The 21,631-nt window shown below is 39.6% G+C and overlaps 1 protein-coding gene across 3 annotated transcripts; it reads left to right on the forward strand.

The window, feature by feature from the left end:
• The first annotated feature begins 645 nt into the window (after window positions 1–645).
• Window positions 646–21,406, forward strand: edc4 (enhancer of mRNA decapping 4). Of its 3 annotated transcripts, none has more exons than XM_049724280.2 (30): window positions 646–846; window positions 1,778–1,934; window positions 2,081–2,192; window positions 3,520–3,619; window positions 4,569–4,755; window positions 4,957–5,104; window positions 5,865–5,969; window positions 6,377–6,489; window positions 6,609–6,692; window positions 6,798–6,893; window positions 7,419–7,518; window positions 8,398–8,578; window positions 8,731–8,797; window positions 9,150–9,238; window positions 9,636–9,817; window positions 10,154–10,224; window positions 10,634–10,760; window positions 10,863–11,149; window positions 11,620–11,844; window positions 12,328–12,429; window positions 12,519–12,662; window positions 12,775–12,811; window positions 13,353–13,500; window positions 13,747–13,899; window positions 14,226–14,341; window positions 14,473–14,638; window positions 16,270–16,456; window positions 16,900–17,119; window positions 17,785–17,948; window positions 19,508–21,406. In XM_049724280.2, the coding sequence occupies exons 1-30, from the start codon at window positions 759–761 to the stop codon at window positions 19,689–19,691; spliced, it is 4,140 nt and encodes a 1,379-aa protein (XP_049580237.1). In that variant the 5' UTR covers window positions 646–758; the 3' UTR covers window positions 19,692–21,406. The 3 variants fall into 3 exon arrangements, with proteins under 3 accessions (XP_049580237.1, XP_049580238.1, XP_049580239.1); XM_049724281.2 differs by having other exon boundaries at window positions 10,700–10,760; XM_049724282.2 differs by having other exon boundaries at window positions 10,703–10,760.
• Window positions 21,407–21,631: the final 225 nt, after the last annotated feature.

The following is a 21,631-nucleotide window of genomic DNA, read 5'->3' on the forward strand; positions in this document are numbered from 1 at the left end:
GTCTTCCTGTAACTCCAGTTTTCGAGGGCCACTTATCCTGCATGGTAATTTCTATGTTTCTCTCCTCCGAAACACGTGAACCAAAAAATCTGTTCATTCAACAGCAAGATCTGCAGGAGCCTGATATATGTCCTGATCATTTGAACAAGGTTTGTTCCCCAGTCCGTATCTAAAACAAGCAGGATAGTGGCCCTTGAGGTTTGACGCCTGAATTGCAGATAAAAATCAAATCATATTGTGAATAACGATGCAAGCGAAAGAAGTCACCCGTGGAATACTGTAGCAATTTATCAAGTATTATCACTTCAAAACAAATTTATTTTGGTCCGTTTTAATGAAGGATGGTAAATTGGTAAATTTATTTTACAGTATGTCGAATTTTCCAACTATTTGTATTGCATAATAAGTGACGTTAGTTATATCAGTATTTGGTGCCTTCTACTGTCAATGTCCAGTAACTGAATTTGTTTTCCACCACTTTGCACAAAAAACACCCACCTAAAAACGAACCTTTCCATACATAACTATTGCTATACCGACTTTGTGATGGGGTCACCAATGTTTTATTTTCTTAGTACGAGTAGTACGTATAGGTAGGAACTAACCCTAACCAGCCATGCTCAGATACTAGCCGGAGCATTTATCCTGCGGACCGGAAGTTTTAGCCGTTGCTCCGGGTGAACGAAGTGAATATTGACGGCGTCACTTCAGACCAAAATTATTCCTTACCCCCATTAGTTCCCCCCAGTCCTTCAGCCATGGCGTTCAGCGCTAGTATCGACGTTGAAGGTGCAACACAGCATCTCCGGGATATCCTGAAGCTCGACCGTCCTGGTAACAATACTGGTGAGTTTGACCGTCAATGTAAAGTGGGGGCGCTCGTCTAGGCCGCAGAAGCTAATGCAACCCTAGCCACACGCATTGATGCAGATTTTACTATGGCCACGGTCGCTTAGTATCTACCAATAACAATTAAACTGTCGAATTAACAACATTTCAGATGAACACAATTCCTCATGGTTGTCAATTTTTGATTTGGGGTCGATTTCATGACTGAATGTACTTCACAATACTCTACGAACTGCGCTATAAGCGTTTGTGTTTCTGGCGTAAGATAAATCGAAAGGCGTCGGTCCTGCTTTTCTTTTGTCAAATTGCTTTGCAAGGAAATGTGACTATTTAACTTTGGATAATATATATTGTCATATGTCGATGGAGTGAATGTTTTGTGTGCTGCTGGACTCGTGTTAAAAGCTAGATTGGCTGTTTTTCAACTTAAACGAAACTTATCAATCAGTGCGTTTTGAATTGTTTGTGTGTGTGTGTGTGGGGGGGGGGGGTATATCAAATATTCAAGACTTTATTGTGCCCATGGGACAATTTGTGGCACAGACAGACAACAATCCACAAATACAATCGATTTACAATTGACCCCCCCAAAACAACGCTTAAATAATGACAAAATAGCTCAAATGAATTAATAAAAAACAAAAAGTTACTCAAACCAGCAAATAATAAACATAAGAACAGATTCAGTAAAATGAGTTAAACATTTAATATCCATTATATTTGAGGATATCTGAACCCTCTGAACTTTTCCTGAAACGTTTGGATTGCAGACTATATAGTAACTTTTGGTACACTATACTGTTGTTAATGCAATGTGGTCAACCATAAATGTTTGAGTTGGAATAATTGTCATTTTGTGGTAGTAGATATATGTTGACCATTTTTGTTATAATGAAAGCGCCTAAGAGAAATGTATTTCATTCCTTAGATACAGAAGCAAGTGATGGTCAAAGACGGTTGTCCTTTAATGGAGAACTCAACGGGCTATTGGGAACAGCAGGTCTTCTCGGAGGTGGTGATTTGACATCGGACTCGACCAGACCTATTTCCGCAGTCAACAGCATTGCTCAGGATATCCAGATAATGTATGTTTATCAATTGTTTCTTTTGTCACTTGAACATTTTCATTTGCTTCCATTCCTAAATTTTTACCACTAAAAATGTCAGAAAGTTTTTGTTGTCTTGAGTTTTAGATGAGGTAATTTTATTTCAATGGCTGCTCCAATTTCAGTCGCCTTTCTGGAGATGATCAGTCTACCTGCATCCCCATCATCTCGGACAGTGTGGAGATTGTGGCGAGTCAGGAATCGAGCATTAACAGCAAGGCTCGAGGTAGTAACATGGTAAGATTTTGGATATTCCTTTTTTTTATTTTCCCCCCTCTACCTGTTGTTATTTTTAGTGAGTGGTAGGATACAATGGATCAATAGATTGACACTGCTGCAGATTTTTTTTTCAAGTGCACATAGTACATAGGTCACTGTTGTATTTGGAACATTTCCACATTTTTGTGTCTAACGGTAGTCAATATTGAGCTGCTCAATTAATCGAATTTTAATCATGATTACGATTTTGGCTCCAGACGATCTCATAATTCATATAATCATGGAAAAGCGATTATTTGGTGTTTCCATTCTGAGATGCCATGCACAACTCAACCGTGTAACAGCGAGCATAAAATGAAATTAGTGAATGTAGAAATCCCTGCACCACACGAACATTCCGCAGCTCTATATTCTTCAATCTGTAAGTCAAGTCAATCTTATTTATATAGCCCCTAATCACAAACATGTCTCAAAGGGCTTCACATGGCCACAGTTGATAATTATTCTCTACATCCCTTGATCTGATCTCCCAGTAGGGCAAGGAAAAACACTCGAAACTGTACAGAAGCTTTTCCCTTCATAACATTTTTCTTTCCGCGATTGAGTTGGCAAAGAATTGGCCTTAGTTCTGGCAGACCTCATTTTCAGTTGATCTGACCTTTACAAATCCAGTCTTGTAATTCATAATTGGGGGCGTGTCTGCGGGTGGGCTGGGGTAGACATTGCCTACCCCGACATAAGCCGTGTCCACCCAGAAGAATCATTTCCCTATCCAATGAAAACTGTCGAAAAAACAGTTGCATAAAATTTTTGGGGGAGTGTTCATAGCTTTCTGTCATTAGACATGAAAAAACACACTAATTGGCCATTTTGAGGTGTAGGCGTTCTTAGTGATGCTCCTGTACATCAGTAAACCACGACAACATGAGTTTTTACGTTTTGAAGGCTGCGTGTTTCTTTTAAATTACTAGCTCACTGGGTCATTTAACATTGGCAGTTAGCCAGCTTCAGGCTAATTCTAGCAGATTTGTTGCGAGTCACTGGAGTTGGCTTGTTGGATATAAAATAATTTTACCGAAGGCTAACATGATTAGTATTTCATTTATTTTTCATGAGGTAACGACTCCGGACCCCCCTACAGAAATTGGATGCTGTGATTTTATTCTCTCTCACTCCGTTCTCAAAATTAAACCATATCTTGTTTACGTAACCTACTTAGGAAAAGCAACATTTTAGTTTTGCCCACCCAAATAATCCAAGTGCCTACCCACAGATCACATACTAACTAATAAGACCTTTCTGTATTGTAAATAATTTCCAAATGGTGAATTTCTTTTTCTGTTAGGTGAAGATTCAGCCTGTTGCCAAGTACGACTGGGAGCACAAGTATCATTATGGCAGACTTATTGCTGTGTCAAATTCCTTCATGGCATATGCAATTAGAGGTAAGAGCCTGGGATCAATACATGGGTATTGTGTTAGATTTATCTCAGGGCTGCTGCGCGCTGAGTGATGATTTGGAACTCCACTGCCCAGTTGGGCAGTGTGCAAAGTTCTGCCACAAGATTTCACTAATGGCTAGTCTTGGCCACTGGTTTTGCAGTGATTGTGATGACATCGCAAATCATAGCCAATCAAAATGCACAAAAGCATTCGTAGAGTAAAACAAAACAATTCTGATTTTGAAGCAAGCAAGACAGCCACCTGCTGTCAAGTAATGAAAATGCAGTGTATGCAGTCAATTTGTTTTGCAAGAATACTAACCGGTAACCATATTTATAATTTCATGTATCCGTGGATGGAAAAAGTGACGGTTGTAAAAACATATGAATGAGCGGTGCCCACCCTACCAGGTCCATTCAAGTGATTGGGAATCAGCCCCACCTTTCAAAATATCCACACTTTACTCTTTATTGTTGTGAGGGCTGTAGATATTGGAAAAACCTGACATTGTTGAATATAGCGATAATGATATTGCAATATTTAACACGTACTAAAAGAAATAAAATTTTATCAAATGTAAGAATTACATATTTTAATGTGCCAAAATAAGCAATCAGTATGCATTCTTAGCCACTGAGAATTTCCCAAGACAATGAGACAGCGTTTGCTATATACGTGTGTTTTTTGTTATTTGCATTTTTCAATATTGTTTTCCTAAGAATTGAGTGATTCCAGTTAAAGCAACTGACTGCCATGTTTTTTTTTCGTGAATTTCTTGTTTCTCAAAGCCAGACAAGTTGCCGTTTGAAATGATTTATGCTTTTTCTCACGTCAGTAATTTGCTTTGTCTATACAAAATTAAAGTGAATGAACATGCATTTCCGCACTTGTGTGTTTTGCATTTCTTGTGTTTTCTGCACTCAATGTCTTTTCTATCATACCTTCCCTCAGGAGCCAACAACCAGGCTATGATACGCGTTTTGAGTGTGGGCTCTGCAGAACGATGCTTACTGAAGGGCTTCACTGGTGCCGTCACCGATCTGGCTTTCGCCCACCTTGACTCGCCTCTGTTGGGTTGTGTAGATGAAGCTGGCAACCTGATGGTTTGGGAACTCACCTGCACCAGCAGTACAATACTGTATCCTGACTCGGAAGTTCAGCTCAAGAAATGCTCTACCATTTTCATTACATCCAATTTACATACCTACTTACCATTATTTTTGTAGAATCAGTCTTGTCATCCAAATATTTTTGAGCTGTAATTGTACCCTGTAATGTCATGCAGACATGCACAAATAACGTTTGCTTCATCTTGCTTTCCTTAATCCATGGCCCTCAGAGATCAAATAGTTGTTCACATCCAAAGGCCACAGGACACTCCACTGAACTTGCATCGGCGTCTCATCTGGTGTCCTTTCATTCCAGATGAAAATGATGACAACCAAGATGACACCAGCCAGACTTTGGCTCTTCTGCATGAAGATAGGGTATCTGTCTAATGTTAAAAATGTCACGTGACCTGAAGCAAATACCAGCCTTCTGTTGGTATTGCATCTTGCACTAAAACTAGGCACAATGTAGTCAGTGTAAGGCAGGGGTCTCAGAGTTAGCTTTTGTGGGAGATAGTCTGGGTGTGTCTGGGTTTCATGAAGTATTTGTCAAAAAAGTATTCAAGCACAACTAATCCACTCTTGTAAATCTTTAGTAAAAGTAGGTCAGAACCCTAAACAGTTCTTCAGAAGATGAACATTTCTGTGCTACTTTGCATACGACTCGGCATGTTTAGCTGAGTGGCTAAGGGTGCGAATCTCTAAGTGTTTAGCGATTCGATTCCAATTTTCAGGGTCTTGATTCGATTCAGAGACAATTTTCGATTCAGAAACAATTTTTGATTCAGAAACAATTTTCGATTCAGAATTTTTTGTTGCAAAACTTGCAACTTCATATGCCAGTCATTAGTAACAATGAAGTGTGCTGTAAATGTCACAAAAGACTCGGTAGAGCTTGAGGTCACACATAGGTGCTTCGAGTGGCTTTTTTTGTCCAGAGCATCTCCCACTTTATTATTTTTTTTATTTGTCGTAACGTTTTGAAACTGCTTTATCGCTGAAAAAGCTGCGCGAGGGTATAACTTACCTCGGGTCTAGCGTATTTATCATACACTTAAAGCCCTCGCCTTTGACTGAGCTGTTTAGCAGGCGATAGAGTATGTGCATTTAACATATCTTGTATTATTTGCTCTTCTAGGCTGAAGTGTGGGACCTTGAAATCTTGAGGGCCAACAATGCAAGTTGGCCTGTTAATATCACAGATTTGAAAGAAGGCCTCATCACAGTGGATGGATATAACCAGGTAGGACTTGATATATACTTGTCTATATAGAAAAACAACTTTTAAAGGGAGAGTCAAGTCAAAAACCTTTCTTCACAGTAATCTTCTACATGCCCCCACTAGTCGAACTAAGCTATGTTGACAAATTAGTTTTCAAGGCATCATTGACTTATTGGGAACCCACTTGCTGCATATTGTGCAGAGAAGCTTCATTTGCGCGTGGGAATCACCTGTTACCGCAAATCCATATTCTGTGAAATGTACCTTTCTTCTTTTTCCTTGTGTCAAATCCTCACTGGGCCTTTCCACCATTGCAAAGAAACTTTCCAAATACGTCTGTTTATTTTACTCATTTTGCTAGGTTGTACATTTAATATAATTGTAATTTAATATAATCGAATATTGTGGTTATTTTACTGTCCTACCAGCGTGTCAGTGAAGGCGCCCTATCTCCAGATGGAACAGTGTTAGCCACAGCCAGTCATGATGGATACATAAAGTTCTGGCAGATATATATAGAAGGGGGCCAGGACAAGCCAAGGTATGCCAGAACAATGAACCTTTAATTTTGAAAGTTGATGTCCTCCCTGGTACTTTTATACCAGAGTCGGAGAATGTCCTCTTTGTCTTTTTTTTATTTTCAATTCTTTTCCTAATTAGATGTCTACATGAATTGCGTCCTCATGGTGGACGTCCCCTTTCCTGTTTACTCTTCTGTGACAACCACAAAAGGCAGGACCCTGAGTAAGTCGAGAAGTCCAGATTGCGATGAGCGAATTGCATGATAGCCACACATATGAATCTATTGCTGTTTAATTTACAGAGTCACTCTTCTGTTTCTCTATATAGTGTTCCATTCTGGAGGTTTCTTATAACTGGAGCAGATCAGAACCAAGAATTAAAGATGTGGTGCACGGTTTCATGGACGTGTTTGCAGACTATCAGGTTTTTACTTTAGTCTTTCAGTTGCACTCCGGGTGTTATCTCAGTAACTACCCCTAAAGTCTTTTGTTGAAATTGCTGCTGTTCTTCATAGGTACATTCTGGATTGAGCCACTTTTCCGAAAGTAACACTTGACATTATTTCTTTAATACTCCCTTGATCCACTGGCAGAGCTAGGATTTTTATTTATTTTTTCCTTGGGGGTGCCAAGGATATCTAGGGGAGTCCGCCCCAAAAAAAAAGGGGTTTTTTTGGAATGTGAAAAAAAATTTACACGAAAAATCACAAAAAACCCAAAAGTCAATTGTCTGCTCTGGCACATGGGGGGTCCAATTGCATTTCATGTGCGGCCAGTGCCCCCACAAAGCCCCCTCTAGCTCTGCCAGTGCCTGGATCCCTGCTCTTATACAATCTGGGGAAAAACAAAACAAACACATTCACTAAAATCATTAATTAAATGTTTGCCCTTTTGTTGTATGAGCACCCCAACTTTGTTGGAGCCTTTAATCATTAGTCCTCTTTTGTAGATTCTCTCCAGATCCACTGAACATGACAATTCTGCCTAGTCTTAAGGCAAGTTTGGACCTGTCTGCTGAGTATCTTGTCCTTTCTGACGTACAGAGGAAGGTCAGTGCAATATTGTCAGTATGTTTATATAATGCTCACTTTGTAAGGAAATCTTTGGGCCCCTCATGATCCAATTACGATTATGATTCAGGGGCTTGTGTCCGATTATAAAACGATTATTGATGCAACTTTAATTCATGTGCTGTATTGTTTGGTGTGATTTAAAGAAAACAAATTCCCCCATTTCCATAACTTTCTTATAATTATTATTCCAATTCAGTTGTTAAGACATTGATAAATACTTGGCTCTGATTTATATTCTGGAATGCAAAAGTCCTGACGTGAATGATTGCAAGATGTGTTAGATGTGCTAACTTGTAAACTGTTAGCACAATAAGATGCAAACAATCATCATAGTAGTCATGACTGTGTTTAGGACCAAATGGGTTTCTAACTAGTGACATGCTGGCAGAGTAAATAGGAGACATGAAAGCAATATTACCATAGGCACTTTCTGAAGCAAGCCATTATTTTTTGAAAGATAGTCTTTCATTCTGTATGTGTCACTTATTAAAATTGCCAATCATATTTTGTCATTGTGGATTGTCTGCACTTTTACTCCTCTTGAGAGATTGAGACGTGCACTCTAGCATGTTTCAATTCCTAATAATTCAGATGCAAGGATCACTGCCATTAGTCATTGTCAAAAGATATATTTAAGTTGTGGATTTATTCCTTGCACTGTGGGTAATTTTGCTGTGGTTGCTGGTGGGTAAACAAATACGTACAATGTCCGATTAAGGAGCAAAAACACACTTGACTTGACTTGGCGTGTGCTTGTTTTCATCGGTTGTAAAAAAATTAAGCTCTTTATTTGACCACCAACATTATTGCCTACTTCTACTCTTTAAATATAAACTTTGTGTGGCTCCTTGGCAGGTTCTTTATGTGATGGAACTGAGACAAGATCTGGGAAAAGGCAAGGCATCTTTCACTGCCGTGTCTGAGTTTCTGCTGACCCATCCTGTGCTTAGCTTTGGAGTTCAAGATGTTGCCCAAAGCCGTTTGCGACACACTGAAGTTCTTCCTGCGGAGGAGGAGAGTGAGAGCACAACAACAGGTGAGTCCATGAAGGCTTTTATGGTGGTGGTGGGTTGGGGGCAAACTGGAGGCCCCTTTTTCATCTGGAGCAATTTAATAATCATTCATTTTTACACAACGCAGTGGTCATGATTGATTGATATTTTTCCCTCTGTATGTGATTTCTTTCAGAGGGCACTCAAGGGCCCACAGAGTCCAAATCTGGCATCCAGATTAAACTGTTCTGTGTTCATACCAAGTGAGTTCTTGTGCACTGATCAAATCAGTATTTTGTTCAACAAAGTACCAGTTTAAAGTTTGTAGACAGCATTCAATAGCGCAAGTTTTTATAAAGTGTTAGTCAGTGCCTTACTCAAGGGTTCATATGTGGGCATAGGGAACATACATAGGGAGCTCCTTGGATGGTGGCTGGGTCTGTAAAGGGTTTTTTGGGGGCTTCATTCCTTCTACGCCATTAGATTTTATCGGAAGTACTTTGTTTTCCTGTTGTGCAGTTAAATATTAAAAGCTAAATGTTACTCTTATGTAGATAAGCTAAAACTGCATGTCTGTTTCCATTTATCATTTACTTGAATATCTTGTGGTTTTAGGAGTTTACAGGATGTCCAGATCTGGTTCCAGCCTAATGTGGGTTCCAACGCTACTAGTCTGCCCCTTTCTAATCCTCCAGATGGTTTTGGTGGGTTACATGTCATTCTGTTTGTTTGCACAATTACAACAGGTCTCTCAAAATAGTTACCGCTTCCTTTAATGTTGACCCTGAAATATCAGAGCAAGTTTTCAATATAAACATTATGTATATTGGCCACATTGTATAATTGCCTAAGTCATTTCAATATTTTTTGGAATACAAGAAAAATAAAAAATTTTTATAGCACAAATATATATTGATATTGTAACGGAAGAAAAAAGACCCAATAAAAATACCGGGTGGGTGTTATAACAAAACGTTTTTTTGTTTTCCAAAAATATTCAAATATCACTTAGGCAATTATGTTAAGTGGCCGACCAAGTGAATGAAGGTGATTTCAGTTTTTTTTTTTTTTTTTGGATGAATTATTTCATATTCCCAATAGGGTTTTCAGCCCATCTGACAGACCAGAATTCTGACAAGGACTCAGGGAGTGGATCCCAGACAGACCTAAGGAACATCTCATCACTTCCTGCACCTACTGACTTCCTGTCAAACGCAACCAATGGCAATGAGCAAATGCCAAAATTGATGACTCCTGATGCCTTCATGACACTAAACACTTCGGTATGAAATTTTAAAATCTGAAACGCTTCATGCATTTGTAGCATAAAATTGGCAAATACAATGTGAGGTATTGAACAACATATGCACTTTTCCATGAAAATCAGCTGAGCACAATCAGTGACGATCATGATCGGTGGCTGATCAATCAGAGCACAACTGTGTTTTCTTGCAAACTGAAATTTGCAGTTCTTTTCACCATATTATTTATGAAAGCACAACATTGTTCTGATAATGGTCAATATTTACGGACTTAAAAATGCCCTGATTGTACCTATTGCACAAACATGGAGACATTGCATCACCATAGACGATCATGTTTTATATTATACTCTTTAGGTGCCTACATCTCCTGGCAGTAGTGCCAGCAGTCTGACAATTGTGACAGCAATCAGCGACTCAACCAATAGGTATGTTTTTTTTTTTTTTTTTTTTGCATAATGGAAATCATGATAAATGCTGATGGGATTTAATTTGGGTCAGTCTGTAAGGCATTTGCCATTGGCTGAAGCATGCAATCACATAATCTTTAGAGAGGTTGGAGAGTCATTAAATATAGTTATTGGGTTCCAAAATAATTAACTACTTGATGAAATGTCGATTTATTGTTGAGTTGAAATGTAACAAGACAAAGGTGGCCTATCATTGGACCATAATACCAGCATCATTAGTCAAACTTTCGCCATCTTCTCAAAATCACCAAGTTCTTTCCCCAACTTGTGTTTGTCGTGTCAAAGCATTTTCTACATTCTTCCAATGTAATATGTGTAAATACAATATAACACATGAGAAAAAAATGGTATGTTTTTATTTTGACAGAACTTCTGATGACATTAGTCAGAGCCCCAACCGTGCAGATAACAGTTTGTCACTTCCGGTTTCTAGTAGCAGTCCAAGACCTGCTTCTACTGCTTCAACTGTCCTGCGTGGACTGGAGGGCATTCAGGTATGACCTGACACAACATCTGCCAGCGACTCTTCAACCTTAAGACTTTGTCAAATATTACCAATGTTCTTTCTCGCTTTTTCTCTCCATGTCTCTTTGCAGACACTGGCATCCCCTAGTGCTCCAATTGCGCTTGACAGCCCTCAGGTTCTTGATTCTCCACTCATGGCACCCCTTGCCTCCCCAACAAGGGCCCGCTCCCCTGATGTTATCTCCTCAGCGTCTACAGTCATGTCCCAGGACATTCCAGAGATTGCATCCCAGACCCTGCAGCTCCAGCGTGGTCTTGTGTCCACTTCTTTACCTCGGTCTGCTCTTCAAACTGATAGTATGGCCTCTGCTGCTTCTGCCCTTCAGTTGCTCACTTCACCACGCTCAGCCAACAACAGGTACCACAGTGAAGTCAAATGTATGAAGTTCTTAAAAAGAATGCATATTTTTCAGATGAGCACTGGTCTAAAGGGTTTAGTTTCTACATTGATACATATCTAGTCCATTATTGCAATCTTTTCCTTAATTATCAGTGCAACAACTGAGTTAACTCCCTGGTCCAGGATAATTGCGACCCATTCAGCCAAGGTCTCCTGCAAAAATGTCCCAGAAAGTGAGGTTTAGGGACTAAAAAATGACTCAAAGTGCGTACGCTAGTGCTGTAGGTTGTGTGCCAGAGCATCTGCATGATAATATAATTGAATATTACCATTGTTCATGAAGGATATATTTGACGTATGCAGCCATTAATTAAACTGTAAATAATTGTGAGAAATTGTTGTCCCACTCAAGTTCTCGTTGGCTAATTGCTTTCATGATCCTTTTACGTTACTGAGACGTGCACTCTCTTTCTTTATTTTTTTTCCAGCCTATTGCCCCTTGAGCTTGGATGTGTAGATGGGCCTGTTGGAGGGTCTCTAGAGTTGGAGCCCAGACTTAGCCAAACACCATCTCTCCTGGAGACCGCTTTATCTCAGGATAATCCTGGGTTAGCAGGAGGGTCTACAGAGAACAGCATTAGCCACACCTCTTGGCCAGCTGCTCCAGACATCACCAGGGAAACTAGGAATAGAGAAAATAGTCTTGGAGACTGGTAATAATCTTTAAAATACCATTCATCTGTAGGCATGGGCCAATATTAAATTCCGACTGCATCTCTTTCCACATTGAACATAATCCATTTTATTTACAATTGGTATATTAAGATGATTACTCACAAATATAAAAATCCAAATACAAGATGTTTTCACGTTTATTCATAGTTCAGCCTTGTTGGTGAACTGTGCACTGTACTGTAAATACATTTTGTTTTGGATATTTAAATGATTTGAATCCTCATAACTTCCACCATTGATAGACTTCATGCTTTATTGCACTGTGATAACAGTATAGGAATATGTGGAAATTCGGTTTGGTACTTAAAGCCTTTTTGTGACAAGTTGCATTGGAGTTCACATATCAAATCCAAATAATATATGGCATGAAACAGCATGACTAAGGTGCCTGTTAGTACTTTGTACCTTTGTCTAGTGGCTGTTAATCGCAATACTTCTGTGGATTTACACCTCTGTCACAGCTCAAGGGATGATTCAAACGACAGACTCCTGAGTTCACCCTATGCATGTCGGTCCTATTGCCTCTCACAGAACGACACTCAGGATCCTGGTGCTGAGCAGAGGTAACACACACACGTGCTCTGTTAATTCAGGTACACAAGGGCATTTGGCTTTTTTTTTTAACACACACTGTCTCACTGTTTGGCTTTAGTGACCATGAGGATGAAGTTGCTGGTTCAGCATCATCTTCTGCAAATTGTACCACACGTTCCTCTCACAGAATACCTGTTAAAGACTGGAAAACCTCACCCAGAAGCTCACCAAAGCTGAAGAAAAAGACCAAAAAAGATGAGAGGTGTGTGTCGATGTTTCATGTCAATGTAGAACTCGAGGAATGGTAATTGAATTGGCACACTTCATGAACCTGTGTTCTTTCTTTTAATTTTGTTTTTCTTTTTTTCCAATAGTGACTCACCTCAGTTGAGACAATTGGACTCTAGTCAGGTAAAGTACTCACAAAAAGCAAAAGTGTTCAAGAAAAGTCATCCAGAGTCAGAAATGACAACAAATGGTTCATGAAGCAAATTTCAAGCTTTATTTTACTAAGAAACTGCTACATCTGTTGATTAATCAGATAGCAATGATATCACGCACCTCCTTAGCCCATGCTCTGGAACCACATTGCAAGAGTTTCTGAGAGACAATTCCATTGTCACTGCACAGCCCTGAAAAGTGTATTGAAAAACCACCACGCAAAACCAGGCTATATCGTGGTCGAACCGGTGCAATGGTAAAGGGGCTATAGATTTGCGCTCATCACACATCTGTCAAACGGATGTTCTGAATAAATGTGGTGGAATAATTAAACACCAGATTGGAATTGATCATGTAAACGTTTTTTTTTTTTTTTTTTTTTTTTTTTTTTTTTAGTTTAACACAGTCAGAGCAAAATACCTTGGTATCCTCTTTAAACATTCTTCATCACAATTTAGTCTTTAAGTAGTATGTTTCCGCATCTCATTCGTTTTGTTCATGCCCTCTGCAGATGAATACAGATGTGCAGCAAGAGTTAGTAATGTTTCTCCGAGGACAACAAAGAGAGTTAACTGAACTACGTGGACAAATTGAAGCCATGCAGAGCTCCATCAGTGCACGAGTAGAACGTGCGCTGACCAGCCATCAGGAACAAGAACGTATCCTTCAGATCTAGTGAGATTGGAGCCAGTTGTCAGTTCTTGTCATGTAATAATTCTGAGAAGTAACCCCATGTTTGAACCAGTCACTGGTTTGACACAACAAATGCAGTTTGCACTGTGGCGCCCCCACATGTAACAATAAAAAAATGCAGCCCTGGGCAGCCCGCCTACGTTGCCCGTGCGAAAAACCACTACTGTATACAACATTATTTTCTTGTGAACTTTAACTTTCAATGACTTCAGAGTGCAGACTCGAGCGTGTTCTCGCAGAGACTCGGACTCAGCAACACCATCAGGAACAACTCAGCCAGCAGCTGAGCCACACCCTTTGCAATTCCCTAACAACCAGAATGGACAAAGTGCTTCGAGAGGAGATGAAGAAAACTGTTCCTCCAAGTAAAGAAAAACACAAAAAGTTGATAATCACCAATGTACACTTGACAAATGAGCTTGTCTGTAAACATGACAGTTCTTAGAAGTTGGTTCTTATTTTTTTCTGTCTGAATCTCATTCAAAGTATTTTCTTCTAGCACGGACAATTATCGCTTGTATTGGTCTTTATTTTTTTTTTCTTTCCCAAATTTAACTCCACAAGCCACATTCAAATCATAACCCTAACTCAATGCAAGTTTAGCATAACCACTATTCAAGTTGTGCTTGGTAGGGAAACCTTGCCAACATAATAAGGTGATTAAAGGCCAATGTTTTTCTGATCTTTTTAGCAATTTCAAAGAGTCTGGAGCCAGTGACATCTCATCTAAGCAACACCGTTTCTTCTAAACTGACCTCGGTAGAGGTTACCCTGAAGGACAATGTTATCAAGGTGGTCAAATCCAAGGTAGGTGTCTGACCTTCATTACCACTCCTAAAATGACTTGTTTGCATCTACATGGTCTAAGATCTTTATTGCCATGTAGATTCTCTTCGTATTTAGGTCTTTGCTCACAATAGCTATTTCTTTGTCGCTAGAACACAACAGATGCAATTGGCCGAGCCGCAGCAGAGGCAATGCAGGGTCCTATCCAGGCTGCCTACAAAGATGCCTTCCAGAGCATTGTGCTGCCTGTTTTTGAGAGAGGCTGCCAGACCATGTTTCAGCAAATTAATGAAAGTTTCAAGCAAGGAACACATGAATGTAAGTCCATTGTGATTGTCTGGAAATCTCATTTTACAATGTGTACATACTACTTTGGGTATCTGAGCAGAAAGATGATGATGAAACATATTAGCCTCTCGGAAGGTGAGGCGCGCCCATTGAAATATAATTAGCGATTACTAGACCTGTGTACGTGTATGTGTGTGTGCGCGCGCGTGTGTGTATTTATATGTATGTATACATATATGCATGTGTATATATCTGTTTGTAAATATGTATGTTCATGTGATAGAACCTATTTTTCTTTTGCATATTACTATAAGTATTATACATTAAATAAAAAATAATGGCCATGAATTCCAATTGTACAGTATAAAGATGCAAAATATGAAATAATCATGTTTCAAATATTCAGGGCCCAAAGCAATTTTGACCGGGCCACCGCTCAAAAAGGCTTCATGTCGGATGTAGATATCTATCAAAAATAATTATTTGGAAAAGGCTCAGACAATTTTTCCTGATCATTTTACCAGCTCACTGCAGTTTTGGGATGATAGCCAGTAGTTCTGAGGTTGTGCTTTTCACACCAGCAACTTCATTAAAACTTCAGCTAAGTTGCAATTCTCTCTGCAGAGGGAGAGGTTCAGCTCCTTGGCCATAAATGGGGAGTTTTAAAATTTAATAGATAACCCTTAACAAAATTGAGGTTTTACAATCTAGCCCGTAAACTTGACAATAACTGTGTGCGCAGCTGTAACATCATTGCTACTCTATTTGAGCCAAGGACTGTTTTGTTGGCACGGATTTTATCTTTTATTTATTGGGTGGTTATTTATGTTCCTGTTCAATTAAGAAACATCTTTATTTGTCCCTTCAGGTGAAATGCTGTTTTACGCATATCATCCGTGGTTCAGACTCACACAAAGCCCAGAAACAGTGCTGTGCATATGAGAAGGCATGCTCACCATTTTGGGGAGGTGATGTGTTAGCAGGCAGGAGGACCTTGGCAGTGCTAGTAACTCTTTAGTTCTTGTAACAACTAATCCTGATTTTTGGTCACACGAGCAGGTGTAAGCCGAACTCAATTCCAGGCACACCGATCACTGCCACAATGTTTGATATAGAAAATACAGGGGCAGCAGATATTGATTTTTCATCAGGATTTGATTAAGGTTGCAAAGATATCCGGCTGCAGTTTTTATGGTCGCCATTTTTTCTTCTTCCAAGATGTGTTCAACATTGCCTTCCGACTAGAAACCTACTTTTGTAAACTTAGCCAGTTCAAAATGAACTTCTATATCATATTCAACACACAAGAACCAGATTTTCAACCAGTGAAGGCATGAAACAAGTGAGTGTTGTAGTGAAAACCTGCAAAAGAGCATATAGGTAGAGAAAAGCTGTGTTTGAGTTTCTGCAGATCAAAGACCATTGAGTTTATTCGACCGAGCATTAATTAATATGATATGTTAAGTTGTCTTCAAGTTTTGCCTCTGACGTGCTTAAAGGCTTCAATCTACAAAACTATTTGTGAAGATAGCACAAGTATTATTACGAGCAATCGGGATTTGTATAATGCTTGGATCATTTAGACATTGTATGTAGGCTTCTGCTCTTGTCTTATTTGCTTGTGTGAGGATGAGATTGGAGTTGTTTGTTTTTCTCTGTAGACTTACAGCAGCTCGAGGTCCATGCAAAGAACAAAAAGCAGAGAGAGCAGGAAACACGAGACCCCACGATTGACCAACTGCAACGTATGATAGACACCTTCCAAAGTTCCACCGATCAACTGGCCAATAGCGTGACAGCTAACATCCGGGCTGAGATCCAACATCAGATCCAGATGATGGTGGGAAAGTAAGTGTCCAAGTCATCCATCACCAGTATGTGTGAGTTTCTTTGTTTGGGAAGCTGAGATACTACATCTTGAAAAGTGCTGGCTCAATACCCTCATCTTTATAAATCTCACTTATTGAACATGTTGATCTTATAATTGTGTTGCCCATGCAAACCGTCAATCTGCTCAACGTTATGCATCATCTGTGCCATCTGTTTCTTTGACATTCATGTCATAATTACAGTTAGAACACAGTGTTAATTTGAGTATTTTGTTTAAGACATTTAATGTCTGTTTTATTCCAACCCAGGCACAATGACCACTAATAAAACAAAGTACTTAGACTCTAGGGAATGAGATTTGTAGCATTCAATTTCCAAATAAACCAAATTATCTGATGTCCAGCTACAAAGTGTATGCTGCATTATGCATCCCACCCCTCAACTCTTCTTTTCTTGTTCAGTTTGCAGGAGTCAATTCTTAGTCATGTCCAGCGTATTATCAAAGGGGAGGTGAGCCTGGCAATGAAGGAGCAGCAGGCAGTGGTCACCTCCAGCATAGTGCAAGCAATGAGGTCTGCAGCAGGGACCCCAGTCCCTACTGCACATCTAGACTACCAGACGCAGCAAGCTAACATCCTACAGCTTCTTCAGCAGGGACAACTCAACCAGGCTTTCCAGCAGGTAACGCACAACATATTCACATTGACATCCACAGCAGAAAAATGTTATCATTGTGATTTTCTTAACTCTTATACACAAGAACCAAGTTTGTGTTGTCATTTGTGAGCTTTTATCCTTTTTTATTTCAGCAAACAACAGGACAATTAACGTAATGCAATTTTTGCTTTCCTGCGGGAAAATTGCAACATTAAAACCAACCTGTACAGTATTTACAATTGAAGGAAAAAGTATGTGAACTAATTTCTGCATAAAATAACAGAAGCTAATCTTTTGAGGGACTAGAATACATTTTCAAGTAGTAACACCCAAACATTATTTTCATGTTTTTATTTTGGAAATTCTTTCAGATCATTGTGTAGGTATGATGTGCCAATTGCAGTTGAGGTTATTCGCTGCCAATTTTTGCCCACTGTGAGGTTTACATATTGGCCAATAAAAATGTGGAAATTCATTTGTTTTTTTTGTGCTATGAGCTTAAAAAATGTTCATTCCTTGCTGTAATTTAAATGATATAATCAAATTTTATGACCAATTTATGCAGAAATGTCATTCTTATGCATTCCCTTCTCCAGGGCCATTTGTGTATTGCATGAACAGGACTGGGATGAAAGATTTTCTGAAATTGTTTTCATCTGAACAATATATCATTCTTACTCCCTGTTTAGGCTCTCTCAGCAACAGATCTGAACTTGGTCTTGTACGTGTGCGAGACCATCGACTCCCAGCAGGTGTTTGGACAACAGCCGTGCCCTCTTAGCCAGCCTGTGCTGCTGTCACTCATACAGCAGCTCTCATCCAACCTCAACACTCGCTCAGAGCTCAAAATCAGGTATGACACAGAGCCATTCTTTACCAAAATTCACTAATTGGACACTCGTTCAATTCAAAGTGCGAGAAAAAGGGAAAAATACAAATGTCATTGACATCCCAAATCAAACTGCGATAAATAGAGCACACTAAGCTTGCCGCGATTGCTAAGGAAACAATTTTTGTCAATAAGCACTGCGTCACCACATCATTATCTGCTGGATATCAAAAGTAATTTCTCCATTCGCACCCATTTAGAATTGCCAGCGCTCTTGCAACATGCCTGCTCCTGTCTCAGTTTGCATTCACAGAATCCCATCATGTTGCCAAGTCACACATACTGTAAGTCCTGGTGTGGGACGGTTTTACTTTTAAGGATGTCAGATTTCAAATGTAGTTTAAGTGTATATTTGATTTGTCAAATTCAATACAAATCCATGTCTGTAATCTTCAAATGAGGTGTTAATGAGAACACAAATGCATCCTACCCCAGCTTGGAACAGATTGGGATCAAATGCACAATGTGATACAGCAGAATTTAAAACGACTTCAACATCTCTGCCCTCAACTGAGGTGTTAAACCGCTGCACCTTCCCGGCTTTTTATGTTTCGCTCTGTGACAATCTGGAATATAGAAATAATTTAGTGAATAACAAATATTTTGCTGTTTTAACTTTGGATTGGACTGATCAGTATTGCTCTTGAATCTTTTCCTTGGTTGTCTTGTACAGGTTGTCTGAATGTACTCCCCCCCCCCCCCCCTCCTTCAGATACTTAATGTCTCTTCAGAGAGTGTCTTTATGTCCCCTTCTGCTCTCAGTGTGTGCATCCTTTCTCGTGTTCTAGCAGTCAAATGATTCCCTTAGCAAAGCAATGTCTTTTTACAGCCTGGTGTAGAGTTGAGACACCTCTCTGGTTTGCAGCTGGGCTATGGCCCCGTAGAGAAAGAGGGTGTGGTTCATTATGAACTTTTATTAGCTCAGTCAAGTACAAATTTGTCCTGTTGAGCTTAGCAATTAGATCATTGCTGAAAGTCTCTAGAGAAATTGAATAGTGGACATCCATATCCTGTAGTCGCTTAAAATTTGCAACAACCTTCCAATTTGATTAAATACCCAGAAAGGAGGTGAGTCTGTAAAATGGGGGTTGGGTACCTACAGTTGTTGTGGACGGTTGTGACCTTCTGTGTTGGCCTGAATATGGGGCCAGCTGGCACTATAGATCGGGAAAGCGTAGGGTGCGCCTATGTAGATGAATGCTCACTTAAACTGCTGAGACAGTAAAGCTGGTGGACACTCAGGTCACCAGATGTCTGACTGAAACAATGAATTGCAAAGAGAGATGCAGTGTGGTAGGAGGAGAGGGTGCAGCTGGAGATGATGAGTCCATCCCACACATCCCACATTAACGCAAGTGAGCTGGTAGCCAGCAAGGCCATAGAGGACAGTGCTTGACTTTGAAGCTTAAGTGACTCGACCAATAAGAAAAACCTTGTCCCTCTTTTGTGTTTTACTTGTAAATGTCTTTCTGTGCCAGAATATATCTTTTGTCAGTGACTGTCATTCTAATTCCCGTGTGCAGCTACTTGGAAGACGCATTGATGAACCTGGACCACGGTGATCCTCGAACACGAGATCACATGGCCTCCGTGCTGACCCAAGTCAGACCAAAGCTCTTCGCATTCATCCAGCAGGACCCCCACAACCCTCTTACCAAGAGAGCGCGACGCCTCATGATGATGCTCCAAGGACTTGTCAACCACTAGTTTATTTCAAATCTCATTTTGAAGATTTTTTTTTTTTTTTTTAAAAACAAATGATGTCGAGTCAGTTTTTGGATGAGTATAGAGAACTTGATTCTTTGTAATATTCAAGGACAACTTCAGTCCACTAACTTTTTATTTTCTTGGTGAGAAGGCAGTTGATAATGTTACCGCTGCGCCTGGGAGATAGAGGCTGACAACGGTGGAGCGTAGAAGTAACACAGAGGTACTACTAGTCGCTGGGACTGATGACTTTTGAGTTTAGGAAGGTTACTACCACTATTTGTCTTCCCATTCCTTCAACCCTCGTCGAAGCCATGTATCAAATGTAGGAACAAATCCCCCCCCATCCAGTGCAAATCAATAGGCTCGTTTGAATGATTGTGAAGGATCACTTTCTAAAAAGATTTATTTTTTTAGTTTTCCAGATCTTCTCCCAGGTTGCCATTGAAGACAGTGAGTGTTTTGTAACTCCTTCATGCAAGCGTGCATAAGACCTAAAGAATGTTCATCTCTGGCCTGATGTCGCCAAACCGTTGAGTTTTTTTTCACTTTTAGATTCCTCAAGCCAAACAGTCTGGAATAGTTCAGGAGTTGACATCTTTAGTGTTTATTATTATTGGTTTTTGTGTTTTTTTTTTTTTACTAAGCTCATGACAAACAATTTGAAATTTGTAGACTCAACTGAGCCAGGTTGCTTCCTTGAAGATTTTACTTTAATCTTTTGTAACAATATTGAAAAACATAAAATGCTTTATTATACCTGACCTTTTCCAACAAACCATTCCACTAAGGCTTCCTATAGGAAGAAAGAAACCCCCCCACATTTGAACAGAATGCTTAAAAATCATCCTTCACAATCTGAAATGTGTGCAGCTTTAATGCTGGCTCCCGTCCAGAGAAACTGTAAAGTGGTCTCACTCTACAGTCCCATTTGTTTTGTTTCTGTATCCAATAGTGTACACATGTCCAAAAGTATGAAACAAGTGTTTTGACATATGTTACTGACATTCACCTTTTATCAGAGTATATCCGTTTGAAAACTGGATGTGTAGTTACTTCTTGTGGGCTTTGGGAGGCAGCACCTAATTGAAGCGGATTCCCTATTCGTTGTCCATTGAGTCTGTTTTGGAACTACAAGCACTGTTAGCTCGTGTTCCTCTGACCGTTTTTCTGCACAGATTTTCAAACAAAATTGCTGGCTGGCCACTGTTTTGCTCACTGTCTAAGTCCTGTTTTTTTTTTTGACATTTCTGCTCAGAATTTAAATTGGGAGTTGCCTAAAAAGTGCCTTACTGTATTTTATCTTGTTTTACATGGTTCTTTAATCCTGTTTAGGCCTTCAGGAAGCTCTAGAGATGAAGCATTGCCCCCTTAAGTCTTGTCTCAGCAGTTATGTCATTAGCCAGGCAGTTTGTGGTGGCATATAAAGTCAGACTCAAACAGCACATCAGAAATGAACCTGTATTTTCAACATTTAAAATCCATGTCACTTATTTTGGATGCTTGGAAGACAGAAGTTTTTTTTGACTACTATCATCTTGATCTCTTCAGTTACACATCTCAAGAGAAAATAGTTTAACTCCTTCGCCCTGAGTGGGAACACAAGTGAAGATTGTGTGTTGTATTCTTTCAATTGTTCCCTTTGCTGTTTGGATATTTTACAGTTTATTTTACTTTAAACGTTTGGAATTTAAAAAAAAAAACAGTTGAATTGATATATTGTGGTGTGTTATGTTGGTTCAATTTCTCTTGAAGCTGCCTTTGAAGTCGGGAATACTTAGTGGAGCATTTCACACAAAGCTCAGAGAGAGCTACTAAAGGTGAATTTTAATACACTAGCATTTAATGTGATGCCCCTTTTTGACCTTATTTTCTTTGGAGTGCAAGGTCAACGTGTATGTCACTGCATGACCACGATTAGGGCAAACGAGGTAGAAAAA

Source organism: Syngnathus scovelli, chromosome 6 (genome assembly GCF_024217435.2).
Source record: "Syngnathus scovelli strain Florida chromosome 6, RoL_Ssco_1.2, whole genome shotgun sequence".
Taxonomy (NCBI): Eukaryota; Metazoa; Chordata; class Actinopteri; order Syngnathiformes; family Syngnathidae; genus Syngnathus; species Syngnathus scovelli.